The sequence below is a fragment of the Salmo trutta genome, chromosome 27, assembly GCF_901001165.1.
Source record: "Salmo trutta chromosome 27, fSalTru1.1, whole genome shotgun sequence".
Classification (NCBI taxonomy): domain Eukaryota; kingdom Metazoa; phylum Chordata; class Actinopteri; order Salmoniformes; family Salmonidae; genus Salmo; species Salmo trutta.
In genome coordinates this window covers 41934773-41957013 of record NC_042983.1, presented here as the reverse complement: position 1 = coordinate 41957013, position 22241 = coordinate 41934773, and the positions used below count along the sequence as shown (strand labels likewise).

General features: G+C 46.1%; 1 protein-coding gene across 1 annotated transcript in view; it reads left to right on the top strand.

Annotated features, from left to right (window-relative positions):
- The window catches only part of LOC115165108 (BMP-2-inducible protein kinase), a 62270-nt gene extending 48071 nt beyond the window's left edge, over positions 1 to 14199 (top strand). Inside the window, exons 12-18 of the mRNA XM_029718142.1 lie at positions 2716 to 2831; positions 3040 to 3159; positions 3283 to 3456; positions 5076 to 5239; positions 5429 to 5598; positions 5859 to 5981; positions 11009 to 14199. Coding sequence (XP_029574002.1) covers positions 2716 to 2831; positions 3040 to 3159; positions 3283 to 3456; positions 5076 to 5239; positions 5429 to 5598; positions 5859 to 5981; positions 11009 to 12570 — 2429 coding nt within the window. The 3' untranslated portion in view covers positions 12571 to 14199. The remainder of the gene's footprint in view (positions 1 to 2715; positions 2832 to 3039; positions 3160 to 3282; positions 3457 to 5075; positions 5240 to 5428; positions 5599 to 5858; positions 5982 to 11008) is intronic.
- Positions 14200 to 22241: the final 8042 nt, after the last annotated feature.

Here is a 22241-nt window from a genome sequence, read left to right as displayed (position 1 = left end):
AACCTTAGACACTGTTACTAGCCAGCTACCACCCAGTAGTCTACCCTGCACCTTAGACTGCTGCCCTATGTACATAGTCATTAAACACTAGTCACTTTAATAATGTTTACATACTTCATATGTGTATATACTGTATTTTAGTCAAAGCTCATCCTATATAACTACTGCTGTACACCTTTTCTATTCATACTGTCTATACACACCATCCTATATAACTACTGTCTATACACACCATCCTATATAACTACTGTCTATACACACCATCCTCTATAACTACTGTCTATACACACCATCCTATATAACTACTGTCTATACACACCATCCTATATAACCACTGTCTATACACACCATCCTATATAACCTCTGTCTATACACACCATCCTATATAACTACTGTCTATACACACCATCCTGTATAACTGTCTATACACACCATCCTATATAACTACTGTCTATACACACCATCCTGTATAACTACTGTCTATACACACCATCCTGTATAACTACTGTCTATACTGTCTATACACACCATCCTATATAACTACTGTCTATACACACCATCCTGTATAACTACTGTCTATACTGTCTATACACACCATCCTATATAACTACTGTCTATACACACCATCCTGTATAACTACTGTCTATACTGTCTATACACACCATCCTATATAAACTACTGTCTATACACACCATCCTATATAACTACTGTCTACACACCATCCTATATAACTACTGTCTATACTGTCTATACACACCATCCTATATAACTACTGTCTATACTGTCTATACACACCATCCTATATAACTACTGTCTATACTGTCTATACACACCATCCTATATAATACTGTCTATACACACCATCCTATATAACTACTGTCTATACTGTCTATACACACCATCCTATATAACTACTGTCTATACACACCATCCTATATAACTACTGTCTATACTGTCTATACACACCATCCTATATAACTACTGTCTATACACACCATCCTATATAACTACTGTCCATACTGTCTATACACACCATCCTATACAACTACTGTCTATACACGCCATCCTATATAACTACTGTCTATACACGCCATCCTATATAACTACTGTCTACACGCCATCCTATATAACTACTGTCTACACGCCATCCTATATAACTACTGTCTACACGCCATCCTATATAACTACTGTCTACACGCCATCCTATATAACTACTGTCTACACGCCATCCTATATAACTACTGTCTACACGCCATCCTATATAACTACTGTCTACACGCCATCCTATATAACTACTGTCTACACGCCATCCTATATAACTACTGTCTATACACACGCCATCCTATATAACTACTGTCTATATACACCATCCTATATAACTACTGTCTATATACACCATCCTATATAACTACTGTCTATACTGTCTATACACACCATCCTATATAACTACTGTCTATACACACCATCCTATATAACTACTGTCTATACACACCATCCTATATAACTACTGTCTACACACCATCCTATATAACTACTGTCTATACACACCATCCTATATAACTACTGTCTATACTGTCTATACACATCATCCTATATAACTACTGTCTATACTGTCTATACACACCATCCTATATAACTACTGTCTATACACACCATCCTATATAACTACTGTCTATACACACCATCCTATATAACTACTGTCTATACACACCATCCTATATAACTACTGTCTATACACACCATCCTATATAACTACTGTCTAGTTTTGTGGATTATGTCTATGGTATTATTATTACTGCACTGTTGGAGTGAGAAACCAGCCTAATGTTTGTTGTATCACTGTTGGAGCTAGAAACACAAGCGGTTAGCTAGGCGTCACTGTTGGAGCTAGAAACACAAGCGGTTAGCTAGGCGTCACTGTTGGCGCTAGAAACACAAGCGGTTAGCTAGGCGTCACTGTTGGAGCTAGAAACACAAGCGGTTAGCTAGGCGTCACTGTTGGAGCTAGAAACACAAGCGGTTAGCTAGGCGTCACTGTTGGAGCTAGAAACACAAGCGGTTAGCTAGGCGTCACTGTTGGAGCTAGAAACACAAGCGGTTAGCTAGGCGTCACTGTTGGCGCTAGAAACACAAGCGGTTAGCTAGGCGTCACTGTTGGCGCTAGAAACACAAGCGGTTAGCTAGGCGTCACTGTTGGAGCTAGAAACACAAGCGGTTAGCTAGGAGTCACTGTTGGAGCTAGAAACACAAGCGGTTAGCTAGGAGTCACTGTTGGAGCTAGAAACACAAGCGGTTAGCTAGGAGTCACTGTTGGAGCTAGAAACACAAGCGGTTAGCTAGGAGTCACTGTTGGAGCTAGAAACACAAGCGGTTAGCTAGGCGTCACTGTTGGAGCTAGAAACACAAGCGGTTAGCTAGGAGTCACTGTTGGAGCTAGAAACACAAGCGGTTAGCTAGGAGTCACTGTTGGAGCTAGAAACACAAGCGGTTAGCTAGGAGTCACTGTTGGAGCTAGAAACACAAGCGGTTAGCTAGGCGTCACTGTGCTGTTGGAGCTAGAAACACAAGCGGTTAGCTAGGCGTCACTGTGCTGTTGGAGCTAGAAACACAAGCGGTTAGCTAGGCGTCACCTCATTGTAATAGGTCGACCAGAAAAGGAGACAAATTTCTGTTTTTGACAAAATGGACAATAAAGTATCTCTACGCTTATCACAGCGACTACCCCAGGGAATGCCAACAGGGTCCTCCAGCAGCTGCAGCCTGGAGACCTGCGTCTACAACAACAAGATCAGCTTCACCCTGTCCATCCACAGCAGCTCCAATACCTTCAGGTACTACTGAGTCCACCCTCGCACAATGACACCGTAGCAAAACGTTTTGCAACACAACGTAAAAATCAGTGTCCACCCACTACTACTAACACCACTCTGCAAGGTGATGGGCTGTACTGGGTTGTCCTGAACTGTACAGAGAGCCATATGATCTATCACTATATAAATCATCTAGAGAAATCTAAACTATCTCTGTACCTTCTAACAGTACCAGCAGGCCCTTCAGCAGTCGATCCAGCTTCAACAGCAGCAGCAGGCCCAGCTCCAACAGCAACAGCAGCAGCAGGCCCTGCTCCAACAGCAGGCCCAGCTCCAACAGCAGCAGCAGGCCCAGCTCCAACAGCAGCAGCAGGCCCAGCTCCAACAGCAGCAGCAGGCCCAGCTCCAACAGCAGCAGCAGGCCCAGCTCCAACAACAACAGCAGCAGCAGGCCCAGCTCCAACAACAACAGCAGCAGCAGGCCCAGCTCCAACAGCAGGCCCAGCTTCAGCAGCAGCAGCAGGCCCAGCTCCAACAGCAGCAGCAGCAGGCCCAGCTCCAACAGCAGCAGCAGCAGGCCCAGCTCCAACAACCGATGATGATGAAGCCCATGAATCAGCAACAACAAGCCCACTACGCAGCCATGGTAAGAGCCATGTCCATTGTCTGGGGTCATCTGATTTGGCTTTATAAAGGAAATTCCCCTTTTTTTTTTTTTTGAGTCTTCTCAACTTTAAATGCTGATCAAACTGCCTCCGTGTTGATGGTCTATCCCCACCAGACACATTCATGACACACAGGTTAAAATACCTAAACCAACTGTATTCATTTGGGGACAGGTCGAAACAAACGTTCATGGACATTTTAGCTAGCTTGCTGTTGCTAGGTAATTTGTGCTGGGAGATAAACATTGGGCTGTTTTATTTTACATGAAATGTGCTTCGTTTTTCATTTTTTTTTGCTGGATCTTTGTAGTATTTTTGAAGTCACAAAATCGTTTTGATCTCTATTCCCGACAATTAATCCACAGATAAAAGAGGAAACTAACTGAACACTAAGTTTTCTCCTCGTTCATTCTTCTGTGGATTTTATATGGTGGTTGGCAACCAACTTTTTATTTTATTTTTTTATTTAACTAGGCAAGTCAGTTAACAACAAATTCTTATTTACAATGACGGCCTACCAGAAGACAAAAGGCCTCCTGCGGGACGGGGGCCTGGGTTTAAAAATAAAAGAAATAACATATCAATATAAGACAAAACACACATCACGACAAGAGAGACAACACTACATAAAGAGAGACCTAAGACAGCAACACATGGCAGCAGCACAACATGGTAGCAGCACAACATGGTAGCAGCACAAAACAGGGTACAAACATTATTGGTCACAGACAACAGCACAAAGGGCAAGAAGGTAGAGACAACAATACATCACGCAAGGTGCATTACTGCCACCACCTGGACTGGAGTGTGAACCTCGTTCCATCTTTCAGTCACCCTCGTGGGTTAGTATGCTCCAACATTTTACCCCCTTACAAATAACATGTATAGCTACTTCCAACGTTGAGTGTTTTTCCATTTATTTTCTAATGTTTCTTAAACACTCGGTGGTGTGAGTGGTCAGTGTAACAGACACACGGTCAGATCTTGGTATAATGTCATTAAAAATGGCGACACAGCGAACCGGTGGAGTTCACCCTCTCCTCTGACTGTGTGGACGGAGCAGATTGCTGCTGAAATTTAACAGATGGTAACCGATGGGTGGAAAACAAGCTAAAAGTACCTCTGTCTTAACAGTATCTATTTGGATGGCTGGTGTTTGGCCACAGAGGGTAAGTCAACAGGATTTTGGGAGGGGGGGGGGAAAGTTTACTGTGAAGGAACTTCTGTTTTGCACTTGGAAAGCTTGGCGGAGAGTCTTGTTTCAGTGCTCTGGGCTCTAATGGCTCTGTTTCTGTGCTGTTTTTAAGGCATCTTGGACATGTAATGAAATAGTAAACAGCTAGCTATCTTGGCTCGCTGCCCTGTTTTTAAAAAACTGTCCACAACAAGAACATTTAAATTCCAGGTCAATCACTTGCAGTTTTTGGCCATTATATCATAATCAACTTTTAATTCAAGTATCTAAAACCATTTTTCTGCAGATTTACCCCCCCCCCCCCCCAGCCATAGTTCTCCTATTGATTATACTCCTATTGATCAAATGAATGGTGTCTGTGATCGTCTGCCACCGTTAGTTACCTCCTTCGCCTTCCCCTGGCAGATGCACCAGTACCAACAGGCTTTTGTACAGCAACAGCATCCCACCCAGCAGCCCTATGTCACCTCCTCTCCTCTGGAGTACCAGCTTCCCCCAGGCTCCTATAACCCTGCTGGGCCTGTGCCTGGGACTATGCCCTCTGTTGAGCCTCCATCCACTAACACCAGGTAACAACCCTCGCCTACATAACCTCCACTGTGTTTTTACTGCAATATCTATGCAATGTCTCGGTCAGTAACAGACACCACAAGTAATACTCCCTTGCTCTCTCAATCTTTGCGCTCTCTCCTCCCTGCCCCTCTCTCTCTCTCTCCTCCTTGCCCCTCTCTCTCTCCTCCCTGCCCCTCGTGCCCCAGCAGAAGCCCTCTGGTGGACTTCAAGGTGACCACCCCTCCCCCCCAGACCCTGGTCACCCCCCAGAGCCACCCTCCTGACATGTCCCGCTGGAACCCCTTCAGAGAGGACAACTTCTCCAAACTGACAGAGGAGGAACTTCTGGACCGAGAGTTTGACCTCCTCAGAGCAAGCAAGTGTCCCGTTTTTTACCGTCCCCCAGCAAGTGTCCCGTTTTTTACCGTCCCCCCCACGTACCTCTACTATTTCATCTTTGACACTGCTTTTTAGATAGATCTTCAACTAGTTCCTGCTCCTAGTTACCATATAAAAAGTTTCTCTCCGTTGAATCTATTCATTTGAAATTCATTCTGCAAATGTTCTGTTACATTTCACTCCCATTTAATGACTAAACCGCTGTCTAACGGTTCTCTCCCCTCTCTGCCTTAACAGGTAAACCTCTGGAGAGAACCAGTAGCCAGGAGGCAGACCGACCGCTGCAGCCAATCACCCCCGCTGCCAAGCCCCTCCTCCCTGAAGACCTGTTTGGCTCCTCCCCCTTCCTGTCTAGTGCAGGCAAGTCTCCTTCCTGTCCTGCTCCAACAGGACCCGACACTGTAGTATGGAACTACCCTCTTCTGTAGTCCAAACCCCACTGTTCTATGTCCCCCATAAACCCTAAACGATATAGGATTATTCATTATGATCTAAAAGGCAAAACTGATCCTAGATCAGCACAACCAAGTCTTAGACGCTTTGTGAATACGGGCCGTGGTGCGTAACTGCAGATTTCAATGGTCAGATGATAGATATATATATATTATAATTATTAGCAAGTTAGAACCGAACAGTTGGTGTGTAACACATCTTGTTAATGAAGAGGATGATAAAGTAGTGATTTATTTTTTTCTTTTTTTTTGTCACAAACGAGCAGATGAGAACTTCTAAATGTTTGACCGTTGAGCCATTTTTTTATTTTGTATTTTTTTTTTGGGGGGGGGGGGACATTTGTAATTATTTTTCCTATTAAACTCATTTGAAACTAGCCATGTTGATATATTTTTCAGTAGCCTTCAGTCTCAAAAGCCCTGTTAAGGAGATTTGCCTCAAATGGTTTTTTTATTATATTGTGGTTGGACTTTTACTATGGAGGTGTATTCTAGCTACAGTCCAACCCCGAAAAAATTAATTGTATAACTAAAATATCTCTTAGTAATGATCAGCAGAATGTTACGAGATGTTTCTACTAATAGTATGGTGAGAGTATTTTTATCATACTTTCGCATCTCGGAACTGCACAGGATACACAAAAGTATGTGGACACACACCCTTCAAATTAGTGTATTTGGCTATTTCATCCACACCTGTTGCTGACAGGTGTATAAAATTGAGCACACCGCCATGCAATCTCCATAGACAAACATTGACAGTAGAATGTCCCCGCACTGAAGATCTCAGTGACTTTCAACGTGACACCGTCATAGGATGCCACCTTTCCAACAAGTCAGTTTGTCAAATTTCTGCCCTGCTAGAGCTGCCCCCCGGTCAACCTAAGTGCTGTTATTGTGAAGTGGAAACATCTAGGAGCAACAACGGCTCAGCCATGAAGTGGTAGGCTACAAGCTCACGGAACGGGATTGCTGAGTGCTGAAGCGTGTAAAAATCGTCTTGTCCTCGGTTGCAACACTCACTGTTCATCGGGATCTTCATGAAATGGGTTTCCATGGACGAGCAGCTGCACACAAGCCTAAGATCACCATGCACAATGCCAAGTGTCGGCTGTAGTGGAGTAAAACTTATCTCCATTGGACTCTGGAGCAGTGGAAACACGTTCTCTGGAGTGATGAATCAAGCTTCACCATCTGGCAGTCCAACGGATGAATCTGAGTTCTGGTGGATCCCAGGAGAACGCTACCTGCCCCAATGCATTGTGCCAACTGTAAAGTTTGTTGGAGGAGGTATAATGGTCTGGGGCTGTTTTTCATGGTTCGGGATAGGCCCTTCAGTTCCAGTGAAGGGAAATCTTAACGCTACAGCATACAATGACATTGTAGACGATTCTGTGGTTACAACTTTGTGGCAACAGTTTGAGGAAGGCCCTTTCCTGTTTCAGCATGACAATGCCCCCGTGCACAAAGCGAGGTCCATACAGAAATGGTTTGTCGATCGGTGTGGAAGAACTTGACTGGCCTTCACTGAGAGCTGACCTCAACTCCGTCGAACACCTTTGGGATGAATTGGAACGCTGACTGCGAACCAGGCCTAATCGCTCAACATCAGTGCCTAAATTATGTTCTTGTGACTGAATGGAAGCAAGTCCCCGCAGCAATGTTCCAACATCTAGTGGAAAGCCTTCCCAGAAGAGTGGAGGGCTGTTATTTATGCGACTCCGTATTAATGCCCATGATTTTAGAATGAGATGTTCGACAAGCGAGTGTCCACAAAGTTTTGGTCATGTAGTGTATTTTATAAATTATATTTTAAGATTATACTTAAATTTTTATGGTAGCTAAATGGACATTTCTGTTTCATAATATAACCGTATGCCCAAATCTGTTAACACCTACAGTGAGGATTAGACTACTTACTACAAGAGTATGACGATCCAAATACCAGAATGACTTCCGTTAAGTGATTGTAGTAACTTATTGCAGCTGAAGTCTGACACACAGAAATGTGTGTCTCCTATGTGGCATTAACCTAGTAGTTAACCTTTGTAGTTTAAGGTATAACTGACCACTGTATTTGTGCCATACACAGACAATTAATGTTGCTAAGTTCATTGTCATATTTTCCTTCTGTGGTAGGCTAGTTTAGTAATGTCACCAATTCATCTCTGTTCCGTTTGTTTAATTCTACTACCTTTTCCAACTTGCTATCGTTAAGCTGCACCTAATATGTGTGTGGTAATAGTGGTTTGAAGAGTTCTACATCTGTCTTCTGCCACTGCGCTAGGCCTGGAGTCTCCCCCCCCAGGGCTAGGCCTGGAGTCTCCCCCCCCCCCCCCAGGGCTAGGCCTGGAGTCTCCCCCCCCCCCCCAGGGCTAGGCCTGGAGTCTCCCCCCCCCCAGGGCTAGGCCTGGAGTCTTCCCCCCCCCCCGGGGCTAGGCCTGGAGTCTCCCCCCCCCCCCCCGGGGCTAGGCCTGGAGTCTCCCCCCCCGGCCCCCCCCCCCCGGGGCTAGGCCTGGAGTCTCCCCCCCCCCCTGGGGCTAGGCCTGGAGTCTCCCCCCCCCCTGGGGCTAGGCCTGGGGGCCCCCCCCCCCCCCGGGGCTAGGCCTGGAGTCTCCCCCCCCCCTGGGGCTAGGCCTGGAGTCTCCCCCCCCCCTGGGGCTAGGCCTGGAGTCTCCCCCCCCCCCCGGGGCTAGGCCTGGAGTCTCCCCCCCCCCCGGGGCTAGGCCTGGAGTCTCCCCCCCCCCCCGGGGCTAGGCCTGGAGTCTCCCCCCCCCCCCCCGGGGCTAGGCCTGGAGTCTCCCCCCCCCCCCCCGGGGCTAGGCCTGGAGTCTCCCCCCCCCCCCGGGGCTAGGCCTGGAGTCTCCCCCCCCGGGGCTAGGCCTGGAGTCTCCCCCCCCCGGGGCTAGGCTGGAGTCTCCCCCCCGGGGCTAGGCCTGGAGTCTCCCCCCCCGGGGCTAGGCCTGGAGTCTCCCCCCCGGGGGCTAGGCCTGGAAGTCTCACCCACCCCCCCCCCCGGGGCTAGGCCTGGAGTCTCCCCCCCCCCCCCCCCCGGGGCTAGGCCTGGAGTCTCTCCCCCCCCCCCCCGGGCTCGGCCTGGGGTCTCTCCCCCCCCCCCGGGGCTAGGCCTGGAGTCTCCCCCCCCCGGGGCTAGGCCTGGAGTCTCCCCCCCGGGGCTAGGCCTGGAGTCTCCCCCCCGGGCTAGGCCTGGAGTCTCCCCCCCCGGGGCTAGGCCTGGAGTCTCCCCCCCCCCCTGGGGCTAGGCCTGGAGTCTCCCCCCCCCCTGGGGCTAGGCCTGGAGTCTCCCCCCCCCCCCCCCCGGGGCTAGGCCTGGAGTCTCCCCCCCCCCTGGGGCTAGGCCTGGAGTCTCCCCCCCCCCCCCGGGGCTAGGCCTGGAGTCTCCCCCCCCCCCACCCGGGGCTAGGCCTGGAGTCTCCCCCCCCCCTGAAGTCAATACTTTGTAGAGCCACCTTATGTCTCTATAAGCTTGGCACATCTAGCCACTGGGATTTTTGCCCATTCTTCAAGGCAAAACTTCTCCAGCTCCTTCAAGTTGGATGGGTTCTGCTGGTGTACAGCAATCTTTTCAGATTCTCAATTGGATTGAGGTCTGGGTTTTGACTAGGCCATTCCAAGACATTTAAATGTTTCCCCTTTAAACCACTCGAGTGTTGTTTTAGCAGTATGCTTAGGATCATTGTCCTGCTGGAAGGTGAACGTCCGTCCCAGTCACAAATCTCAGGAAGACTGAAACAGGTTTCCCTCAAGAATTTCCCTGTATTTAGCACCATCATTCCTTCAATTCTGACCAGTTTCCCAGTCCCTGCCAATGAAAAACATACCCACAGCATGATGCTGCCACCACCATGCTTCACTGTGGGGATGGTGTTCTCGGGTTGATGAGAGGTTTTGGGTTTGTGCCAGACACAGTTTTTTCCTTGATGGCCAAAAAGCTCAATTTTAGTCTCATCTGACCAGAGTACCTTCTTCTGACTGTTTGGGGAGTCTCCCACATGCCTTTTGGCAAACACCAAACATGTTTCCTTATTTATTTTTATTTTTTAAATTCTTGAAGCAATGGCTTTTTTCTGGCCACTCTTCCGTAAAGCCCAGCTCTGTGGAGTGTTACGGTTTAAAGTGATCTTATGGTCAGATACTCCAATCTCTGCTGTGGAGCTTTGCAGCTCCTTCAGGGTTATCTTTGGTCTCTTTGTTGCCTCTCTGATTAATGCCCTCCTTGCCTGGTCTGTGCGTTTTGGTGGGCGGCCCTCTCTTGGCAGGTTTGTTGTGGTGCCATATTCTTTCCATTTTTTTAAATAATGGATTTAATGGTGCTCCGTGGGATGTTCAAAGTTTCAGTTTTTTTTTTTATAACCCAACCCTGATCTGTACTTCTCCACAACTTTGTCCTTGACCTGTTTGGAGAGCTCCTTGGTCTTCATGGTGCCGTTTGCTTGGTGGTGTTGCAGACTCTGGGGCCTTTCAGAACAGGTGTGTGTGTGTATATATACTGAGATCATCTGACACTTAGATTGCACACAGGTGGACTTTAACTAATTATGAGACTTCTGAAGGTAATTGGTTGCACCAGATCTTATTTATTGGCTTCATAGCAAAGTGGGTGAAATACATATGCACTCACCACTTTTCATTTCTTTTTTTTTTCTTTTTTTTTCTTGAATTTTTTGGAAACAATTTTTCACTTCACCAATTTGGACTATTTTGTGTATGTCCATTACATGAAATCCAAATAAAAATAATTTTAAATTACAGGTTGTAATGCAACAAAATAGGAAAAACACTAAGGGTGATGAATACTTTTGCAAGGCACTGTATATTTGGTTACTGACATTGAATATAGCTTTGGGTGTATAGGCTTCTTTGTACCGGTAATTTACTTTTAACAACATTTTCTTGTCTGCTTCAATCCAACAGGTTCTAGTGTGGTGGTGATAACTGATCAGCCTATTGAAGAGCTCAGTAACCCAGTCGCTGCCCCCGTACCTGTTCCTGTGGGCAAGCAGGAAGAGCTGCAACCTCCGGTGGCAAAGGAGCACAAACCAAGTAGAAGGAGAAACTCTCCTGTTGGCGGTTCACAAACGACTCGCAAACCAGGGGGTGACGAATCAGACAGTGACTTTGAGTCAGATCCTCCTTCCCCTAAGAGCAGCGAGGAGGAAGACGAGCCGGAGGACGACGAAGGTCTGAACAACGAGCACAGAGAGTTCTTCAATGAACTGGAAGATTTGGAGGAAACGGAGATGCTGGGACATAGGCCTCTGCTGATGGACTCAGAGGCTGAGGAAGAGTACGACAAACACAGCTCCGACTCAGACTATGAACCCAGGAAGGTTAAGGAAGGACTCACTAGGAAGCTAAAAGGAGGAGTGGTGGCAGATACGGCTACTGCCACCCATGAGGGAAGTCCGAGAGTGGAGTCAGAAGACACACTAATCACGATTACGCCTCCCGAGTCGCCTGGTGTGGTGGCTGTTAGAGCCCCCCCTTGTGTCAGTGGCATTGTGGACGTGTTTGGTGCGGATGTGTTTGGTGCTGTGCCCTTCTTTCCTCCAGCGGCAGCTCTGGCAGAAAGCGCAGACATCTTCTCCGCGGCTCCCTTCAGGCAGGTGAGCCAGGAGGCCGTAGTCAACCAGCCCAGCCAGGCCATGGAAGAGTTAGACGTCTTTACTAAGGCTCCGTTCACCCGGAACCTCTCCAAATCTGGGAAGACCGGAAGCAGCGACTTCTCTATGGGTCGGACTCCGCCGGTGTCCCCTGAAAGCATCGACCCGTTCGGCTTCTCCCCCTTCCAACCCAGCCCCACAGCTCCGCCACCAACCACCTCCAGGAGTGCCGAGGACATCTTCCATCCAGCCTTCGAGAATTCTCTCAGCCCCCAGCAGCAGAGGCTGAAGCAGCGTAGCCTCCAGAAGTTGTCCTCACGTCAGAGGAAGTTCTCTGGTGGCACCAGCGGTGGCAGCAATGGCAAGCGCCACCACGGCACGCCCACTGGCGGTCGCAAGAACAACAAGCCCAGCTTCCGAACCCCCGAGCGCGTACGCCGGCACAAGAAGGTCGGCAGGAGGGACTCTCAGAGCTCCAACGAGTTCCTCAGCACCTCAGACTCCAAGGAGAACATCAGCGTCGGCAGCGTAACGATGGCAGACACCGACAAAGACAAAGGGGCTTCCCTGCCTAGCCTTCCTCATGAGGTCGACCCCTTCGGAGCCAATCCTTTTGGTCCTCAGGATGGCAGCCGACTTAACCAGGGCCAGTACCAAGGGCTTCTGGGGGACAGCAATTCAGACATAGGTTCGGCCAATGGCAGGCCTCGGACTAGCTCCCTCCATGATGCGTTTGGGGACGGGAACATCATGGATGACTTTGGGGCGGTACCTTTCACAGAACTGGTGGACCACCCTGGGCCTGAACAGCAGCCGTCACAGCCAGTAGAGCTGGATCCCTTTGGAGCTGCACCGTTCCCCTCCAAACAATGAATGTCTTGCTCGTCTTCCCGCCACACACTTTCTCGTCTTTCTCAATCACACACACTGCTGTGTTACACCAAGCCTATGGAGTCCCGGGGAGAAATTCCCTTCCAAGGGATGGCGAACTAGCTTAGTGGTGTGGTATTTTCAGCCAAATTTAACCGCGATTGGCAACTGCGCTAATGTGTTTCCAATGCTTTCACCCCCCCCCCCCCCCCCCCCAAAGGATATTTTAATACATGAATAACTGGACTTTGGGATTAACAAAACCAACATAAACCTGTGGCGTATGGCTGATTTTTTTTATTTTTTTTATTTCCGGTTCTGTATGAATTTCCTTCACCTGTACCTGTTAGCTGACAGGCCTTTTATGCTGCGTCACAATACGTGTCTGTGAGACATGGAGATCGATTTGGTTTTACTCAAGATCATACTGTGTCAAACAACAAGATTGCTCAGTTTTCGGATTGCTTGAGTTGCTGCAAAAACAACACTTTTTTTTTGTTGTAAAGATTGTGGCCTCCGTGATCTACCAATAAGATTAATTTAGCACCATGAAGCCTTATGGACATGACTCCGCCTTGCTGCACAGTACCTCGGAAACCATTTGGCTAAGTAAATGGCTAACGTTGCCTTTTGTGTCAACGGAGTGATTCATTTAAGAGTAGGCCTTTACCACTTTATAATTTCACCCTACTTAGACCCTTTCATTTTTTTTCTCCATTTAGTCTACTTACAGTAGATAACAGCTAATTGTTTTTTTTATTTTTTATTTTAATTGCAATATATTCACTAGAATGAAAGGGATTCGGTTTGTTTTATTTCTTTTTAAAGATTACTCTCTTATTTAGGACTTTTTTTTTCTTTCAATTTCGGTTTAATTCCACACTTTTGAAGTTGTCAATAACTACTGTTTTAATGTGATCTTTTACCTCAAACAATAATAAAAAATATCCTTTTTTTTTTTTAATAAGGGGAAAAACACAACCAACACAACCATTTTCCTACATGGCGATACTGTGTATAATATTTCTGACTACTTCCACCTATTGAGACGGTGTCCTGTCTTTTCATCTGTTGTTAACACAAGCCATCTCCTGCCATTTACTTGTAGTCTAATTAGAATCAGGTCATGTGTCCAATTTTCTTTTTAAATTAACGCACTTTCATCGTTAACTCTTCCATTGGCTAGTAATTATGGCTACAGGATACAGAAAGGAGAAATATGTCGTTGTCTGCTAACCCCGTAACTCAATTATTTGTTTTCATTTTATTGAAATAACAGTAACTCTCTCAATCTACTCTGAACATTTTTTCATGACTCGGATCAAGAAGCTATTCAAAATGGCTTCAGAAGTTTCATAATTGTATGTTCATTAAGTGGAAAATATGGAATTTATTTAGATTTTTCCTGAAAAGTTTGTTTAGGAGATGAGGTTCTCAGACAGTGACGATATGTACCTATTTTTTGGCACATTAATTTTGACTGAGGAAAAAAAAGCTGGTAGCTTATTCGCCTATGGAACCCTGTGATTTGAAATATTTTATGTTTCATTTTTATTTAAGGTTAATCTTGTTTTTGTATTTATCATGCTATACTGCTGTCTAATAATGCAATAATAAACACGTTTAATTAAATCTGTGCTGTCCTTGGAAAGTCATGTAAAGCACATTTTTAGAGGCCTCTACTAGCAATATTGATTTTATTCATAACTCATGAGTCAACAGATAAAATAAGGTGTCGGAGGGGACGGCTGTAGTTTTACGGGCTCCTAACCAATCGTTCTATTTTGTATGTTTTAACTTATTTTGTACATAATGTGTGAATGCTATTCATTGACTACAGCTCAGCGTTCCACACCATAGTACCCTCATAGCTCATCACTAAGCAAAGGAACCTGGAACTAAACACCTCCCTCTGTAACTGGATCCTGGACTTCCTGACGGGCCGACCCCCAGGTGGTAAGGGTAGGTAGCAACACATCTGCCACGCTGATCCTCAACACGGGGGCCCCTCAGGGGTGTGTGCTTAGTCCCCTACTGTACTCCGTTTACCCACGACTGTATTCCCTGTTCACACAAGTTTGCTGACAACACAACGGTGGTAGGCCTGATTACCAACGATTAGATAGCCTATGGGGAGGTGGTCAGAGACCTGGCAGTGTGGTGCTACGACGACAACCTCTTCCCCCAACATGAGCAATACAAAGGAGATGATTATGGACTACAGGAAAAGGAGGGCATAACACGCCCCCATTCACAGCGACGGGGGTGAAGTGGAGCAGGTCGAGAGCTTCAAGTTCCTTGGCGTCTACATGACCAACAAACTATCATGGTCCAAACACACCAAGACAGTCGTAAAGAGGGCACGACGCTGCCTTTTCTCCCTCAGGAGACTGAAAAGATTTGGCATGTGTGCCCAGATCCTCAAAGTTCTACAGCTGCACCATCGAGAGCATACTGAACGGTTGCATCACGGCCTGGTATGGCAACTGCTCGGCATCAGACCGTAAGGCGCTACAAAGGGAAGTATATACAGCCCAGTACATCAATGGGGCCAAGCTTCCTGCCATCCAGGACGTATACAGTAACTTTGGAAAGTATTCCGACCCCTTTACCTTTTCCACATTTTGTTACGTTAGACTTATTCTAAAATGGGTTACATTTTTTTTCCTCCCCCTACACACAATACCTCATAATGACGAAGCAAAACCAGGATTTTATACATTTTTGCTAATTTATTAAATATAAACGGATTCCATTTACATAAGTATTCAGCACTTTAAAAAAAACTTTGTTGAAGCACCTTTAGCAGCGAGTCTTCTTGGGTATGACGCTACAAGCTTGGAACACCTGTATTTGGGGAGTTTCTCCATTTCTTCTCTGCAGATCCTCTCAAGCTCTGTCAGGTTGGATGGGGAGCGTTGCTGCACAGCTATTTTCAGATCTCTCCAGAGATGTTCGATCGGGTTCAAGTCTGGGCTCTGGCTGGGCCACTCAAGGACATTCAGAATCTTTTACTGCGTTGTCTTGGCTGTGTGCTTAGGGTCGTTGTTGGAAGGTGAACCTTCACCCCAGTCTGAGGTCCTGAGCACTCTGGAGCAGGTTTTCATCAAGGATCTCTCTGTATTTTGCTTCGTTCATCTTTCCCTCAAACCTGACGAGTCTCTCAGTCCCTGCAGCTGAAAAACATCCCCACAGCATGATGCTGCCACCACCATAGAGTTGGTGCCAGGTCTCCTCCAGACGTAACTCTTGGCATTCAGGCCAAAGAGTTCAATCTTGGTTTCATCCGACCAGAGAATCTTGTTTCTCACGGTCTTAGTCTCTTCGTGCCTTTTGGGGAACTCCAAGCGGACTGTCATGTGCCTTTTACTGAGGAGTGGCTTCTGTCTGGCCAGTCTATCATAAAGGCCTGATTTGGTGGAGTGCTGCAGACATGGTTGTCCTTCTGGAAGGTTCTCCCATCTCCACAGTGAAAGTCTGGAGCTCTGTCAGAGTGACCATTGGGTTCTTGGTCACCTCCAACCTCTCCCGATTGCTCAGTTTGGCCAGGCTGCCAGCTCTAGGAAGAGTCTTGGTGGTTCCAAACTTCTTCAATTTAAGAATGATGGAGGCCACTGTGTTCTTGGGGACCTTCAATGCTGCGGAAATGTTTTTGTACCCTTTCCCAGATCTGTGCCTCGAGAATCCTGTCTCGGAGCTCCATGGACAATTCCTTTGACCTCATGGCTTGGTTTTTGCTCTGACATGTACTGTCAACTGTGGGAACTTATATAGACAGGTGTGTGTGCCTTCCCAAATCATGTCCAATCAAATTGTAGTAACATCTCAAGGATTATCAATGGAAACAGGATGCACCTGAGCTCAAGTTCGAGTCTCATAGCGAAGGGTCTGTATACTTATGTAAATAAGGTATTTCTCGTTTTCCTATTTTTAATAAATTGGCAAACATTTCTACACCTGTTTTTGCTTTGTTATTATGGGGTATTGTGTGTAGATTGAGGATTTAAAAAAAATCTATTTTAGAAAGGGTCAAGGGGTCGTAATACTTTTCAAATCACATTTTATTTGTCACATACACATGGTTAGCAGATGTTAATGCAAGTGTAGCGCAATTCTTGTGCTTCTAGTTCTGACAATGCAGTAATATCTAATAAGTAATCTAACAAATTTACAACAACTACCTTAGACACACAAATGTAAGGGATGAATATGTACATATAAATATATGTATGAGCGATGGCCGTGTGGCATAGGCAAGATGCAATAGATGGTATAGAATACAGTATATACTTATGAGATGAGTAATGTAGGATATGTAAACATTAAAGTGCCGTTATTTAAGGTGACTAGTGATACCTTTTATTAAATCCATTTATTAAAGTGGCCAGAGATTTGAGTCTGTTGGTAGCAGCCTCTCTGAATTAGTGATGGCTGTTTAACAGTCTGATGGCCTTGAGATAGAATCTGTTTTTCAGTCTCTCGGTCCCAGCTTTGATGCACTTGTACTGACCTCGCCTTCTGGATGATAGCGGTGTGAACAGGCAGTGGGTCGGGTGGTTGTTGTCCTTGATGATCTTTTTGGCCTTCCTGTGACATCGGGTGGTGTAGGTGTCCTGGAGGGCAGGTAGTTTGCCCCCGGTGATGCGTTGTGCAGAACGCACTACCCCCCGCCTTGCGGTTGAGGGCGATGCAGTTGCCGTACCAGGCGGTGATACAGCCCGACAGGATGCTCTCCATTGTGCATCTGTAAAAGTTTGTTTTAGGTGACAAGCCAAATTTCTGTTGCATGTTCTTCACCTCGCTTAACTTCCCACCTTCTCCACTACTGTCCCGTTGATTGGGGGGGGGGGGGGAGAATCATCTCCTTTGTTTTGTTGACGTTGGGTGAAAGGTTATTTTCCTGACACCACACTCCGAGGGCCCTCACCTCCTCCCTGTAGGCTGTCTCGTCGTTGTTGGTAATCAAGCCTACCACTGTAGTGTCGTCTGCAAACTTGATGATTTGAGTTGGAAGCGTGCATAGCCACACAGTCATGGGTGGAGAGGGCTGAGAACGCACCCTTGTGGGGCCTTAGTGTTGAGGATCAGCGAGGTGGAGATGTTTCCTATATTCACCACCTAGGGGCACAGGGCGGGTCAAAACCCAGGGTCTCGAGCTTAATGACGAGTATGGAGGGTACTATGGTATTAAATGCTGAGCTGTAGTCAATGAACAGCATTCTTACATAGGTATTCCTCTTGTCCAGATGGGATAGTGCAGTGTGATGGTGATTGCCATCAGTCAGTGGACCTATTGGAGCGGTTAGCAAATTGGAGTGGGTCTAGGTAGGGTGGAGGTGATATGATCCTTGACTAGTCTCTCAAACTACTTCATGATGACAGAAGTGAGTGCTATCGGGCGATAGTCATTTAGTTTAGTTACCTTAGCTTTCTTGGGTACAGGAATAATGGTGGTCATGTTGAAGCATGTGGGGACAGCAGACTGGGATAGGGCGAGATTGAATATGTCCGTAAACGCACCAGCCAGCAGGTATGCACATGCTCTGAGGATGTGGCTAGGGATGCCCGTCTGCGCCGGCAGCCTTGTGAGGGTTAACACGTTTAAATGTTTTACTCACGTTGGCTGCGGTGAAGGAGAGCCCACAGGTTTTGGTAATGGGCCGTTTCGGTGGCACTGTATTGTCCTCAAAGCGAGCAAAGAAGTTTAATTTTGTCTGGGAGCAAGACGTTGGGACTGGTTTTCTTTTTGTAATCCGTGATTGACTGTAGACCCAGTGACATACTTCTCGTGTTTGTATATATACATACATATACACACACACACACACACACACACACGTCCAAAGTTTTTAACACACCTACTCATTCAAGGGTTTTTCTTCATTTTTACTATCGCCATTGTAAAATAATAGTGAAGGCATCAAAATTATGAAATAACACATGGAATCATGTAGTAACCAAAAAAAGTGTTAAACAAATGAAAATAATATTTGAGATTCTTCAAAGTTTTGATAACAGCTTTGCACAATCTTGGCATTCTCTCAACCAACTTCATGAGGTAGTTACCTGGAATGCATCTCAATTAACAGGTGTGCCTTAATTGGTGGAATTTATTTCCTTCTTAATGCTTTTGAGCCAATCAGTTGTGTTGTGCCAAGGTAGGGGTGGTATACAGAAGATGGCTGTATTTGGTTAAAGACCAAGTCCATATTATGGCAAGAACATCTCAAATAAGCAAAGAGAAACGACAGTCCATCATAACTTTAAGACATGAAGGTCGGTCAAACCATCAAGCACTACGATGAAACTGGCTCTCATGAGGACCGCCACAGGAAAGGAAGACCCAGAGTTACCTCTGCTGCAGCGGATAAGTTCATTAGTTACCAACCTCAGAAATTGCGGCCCAAATAAATGCTTTACAGAGTTCAAGTAAGTCAGGCCTTCGTGGTCAAATTACTGCAAAGAAACCACTACTGAAGGACACCAATAAGAAGAGACTTGCTTGGGCCAAGAAACATGAGCAATGGACATTAGACCAGTGGAACTCTGTCCTTTGGTCTGAAGAGTCCATATTTGAGATTTTTGGTTCCAACCGCCGTGTCTTTGTGAGACGCGGAGTAGGTGAACGGATGATCTCGGCATGTGTGGTTCCCACCATGAAGCATGGAAGAGGTGTGGGGGTGCTTTGCTGGTGACACTCAGTGGTTTGGTTTAAAAAAATATATATTTATATATTTCAAGGCACACTTAACCATCTAGAAGAAAAAGAAACACACACCTATTAAGGCTGTTTGCTGGCTAGCGGAATAGAAAACCTTCAAGGCACACTTAACCACCATGGCTACCACAGCATTCTGCAGCGATATACCATCCCATCTGGTTTGCTCTGAGTGGGATTATCATTTGTTTTTCAACAGGACAATGACCCAACACACCTCCAGGCTATGTAAGGGCTATTTGACCAAGGAGAGTGATGGAGTGCTGCGTCAGATGACCTGGCCTCCACAATCACCCGACCTCAACCCAATTGAGATGGTTTAAGATGAGTTGGACCACAGAGTGAAGGAAAAGCAGCCAACAAGTGCTCAGCAAATGTGGGAACCTGAAAAGCATTCCAGGTGAAGCTGGTTTAGCAAAGCTGTCATCAAGGCAAAATGGTGGCGACTTTGAATAATATATAAAATATATTTCGTTTGGTTGATCACTTTTTTTTTTTTTTTGGTTACTACATGATTCCATATGTGTTATTTCATAGTTTTGATGTCTTCACTATTATTCTACAATGTAGAAAATAGTAAAAACAAAGAAAAACCCTGGAATGAGTAGGTGTCCAAACTTTTGACTGGTACTGTATATACAAAAGTATGTGGACACCCCTTCAAATTGGTGGATTTGTCTAGTTCAGCCACACCTATTGCTAACCGGTGTATAAAATCGAGCACACAGTCATGCAATCTCCATAAACAAACATTGGCAGTAGAATTGCCTTACTGATGAGCTCAGTGACTTTCAACGTGGCACTGATGTTATTGTGAAGTGGAAACGTCTAGGAGCAACAACGGCTCAGCCGCGAAATACTAGGCCACACAGGCTCGCAGAGCAGGACAGCCAAGTGCTGAAGCGCGTAACGCATAAAAATCGTCTGTCCTCGGTTTCAGCACTCACTGCCAAGTTCCAAACTGCCTTTTGGAAGCAACGTCAGCACAATAAAAGTTTGTTGGGAATTTCACAAAATGGCTTTCCGTGGTCGCACACAAGCCTAAGATCACCATGCGCAATACCAAGCTTCGGCTGAAGTGGTGTAAAGGCCATGCTGCAGGAGATGACGCGTTAACTACTGCCACTGCTTGCTGAGGTAGTGGGGGGGGTGTATCTGGGTAAAGAACACCGCCAAGATCACGGCTAGCACTGAAACCAAGTACACCTGATCCCAGTACTGTGGAAAAGTAGAAGATTACTTTAATTGTCACAGAGACGCATCTTTCCTCTTTATCCCAATCCACCTAACACCCTCTTTTTTTTCAAGAAATATATTCAGAAATTAAAAGATTTCCTAAAAATACAAGTGTACTTTCTCAAGGCATCTGCACCAAACAAAATCCAGATACACCCTTGCTTGCCAATTTGGGTGGAATTTCAGTTTTCACAGTGAATTAATTTTCACGTCGAGAAATATGCCCACACAAACATGAGAATAATTTAGGCTTGCTGGAATATACACTTTGTACATTTTGGCAAAGTTTTTTCCATTCCACTTAAACCCATTTCACAAAACTTGCCTTTTATTGTATTTGAGTTATACTACTCAAAATAATACGTTTTGGTTTTCTTTTTGTTGTTGAAGCCCTTTTCTCTTTGGGGATTTGGCTGATTTGAGTAGATTGAGTAGTCACCCAAAGTGGAGGCGCCCCAGTCTTGGCAGGCATGGGGAGTAGTGGAGATGGTTCTGGCTCCCCTATGTGTGAATGTCATATGGTGGGTAACAGGAGTGATGGACCGTTCTGTGAACGCAGCCATCTGGTTCTGACTGGAGCAGATTTCAGCTGCGTTCTGGGGGCACAATAACCCAGCACTTCCAATATGCGGGGGAAAAACGCTTACTGGTGGCCACCGCCAAAATTCTGAGAGACAGACATACCGCCGCAAAGCAGAACAGAAATGAGTGAGTGGGAGACAACTGGAAAGGAACGGACGGACTTGCTTGGGCAACACATCAAAGTCCAAATTGTTTTCCTTCAGTACAGAGCAGCAATGTAAATGATACTCACATCCTATTATTTTTCTAGGAATAATGAATTTATCAAGAGAAATTCAATTATCTCCAAGGGCCGTCGTGTCAAAACTGTAGAACAGAAAAAGCAGTCTCCACTACTAACCTAGAGTCCTTGGGAAATTGAGACCAGAACTGATCCGAAGGAAGAGATTCATTCCTACACCTCGCACACAAAACCCTTCACATGTCAAGCTGTCCCTAAAGTGTGATTTCATGCAATGTTAAGTACAGTAGGGAAAGTTCAAGTGAAGTAGCAGCAGGGTAAAGTCTGCATGGGTAGAAGTTTGCTTAGCCTACTAAACAGTTTTTTAAGTTTCTCTGCATGCAGATCATAGAGGACCTGACATGGACCAATCAAACCGACACCGCGGTGAAGAAGGTGCAACGGCGCCTCTTCAACCTCAGGCAACTGAAGAAATTTGGGCCCTATAAGATCCTCAAGAAGTTCTACAGCTGCACCATCGAGAGCATCTTGACCGACCTCCCTGGTTTGACAACTGCACCGAATTCAACCGCAAAGGCTCTACGGAGGGTGATGCGGACGGCCCAATACATCACTGAGGACGAGCTCCGTGCCCTCACCGAGCCATGGACTGTTCACTCTCTAACCATCTGGTACCCGGAGCATCAGGTTTTGGACCAATAGGCTCCAAGACAGCTTCTACCACCAGGCCAATCAAACTGCTGAACAGCTAACGCTAGCTGTCTCCCTGCACAGACCTTCACCTTAGAGACTGTTTGCACTGACTCTACACACATCCAACCCATACATACACACACACACAAACACACAACAACCACCCATAAACACGCAAATCGATTGAAATGTTGCGTGCGAGTGTGTGTGTGTGTGTGTGTGTGTATGACACACGTGACACCTGTCTGATTCGCGCCGTCTTGG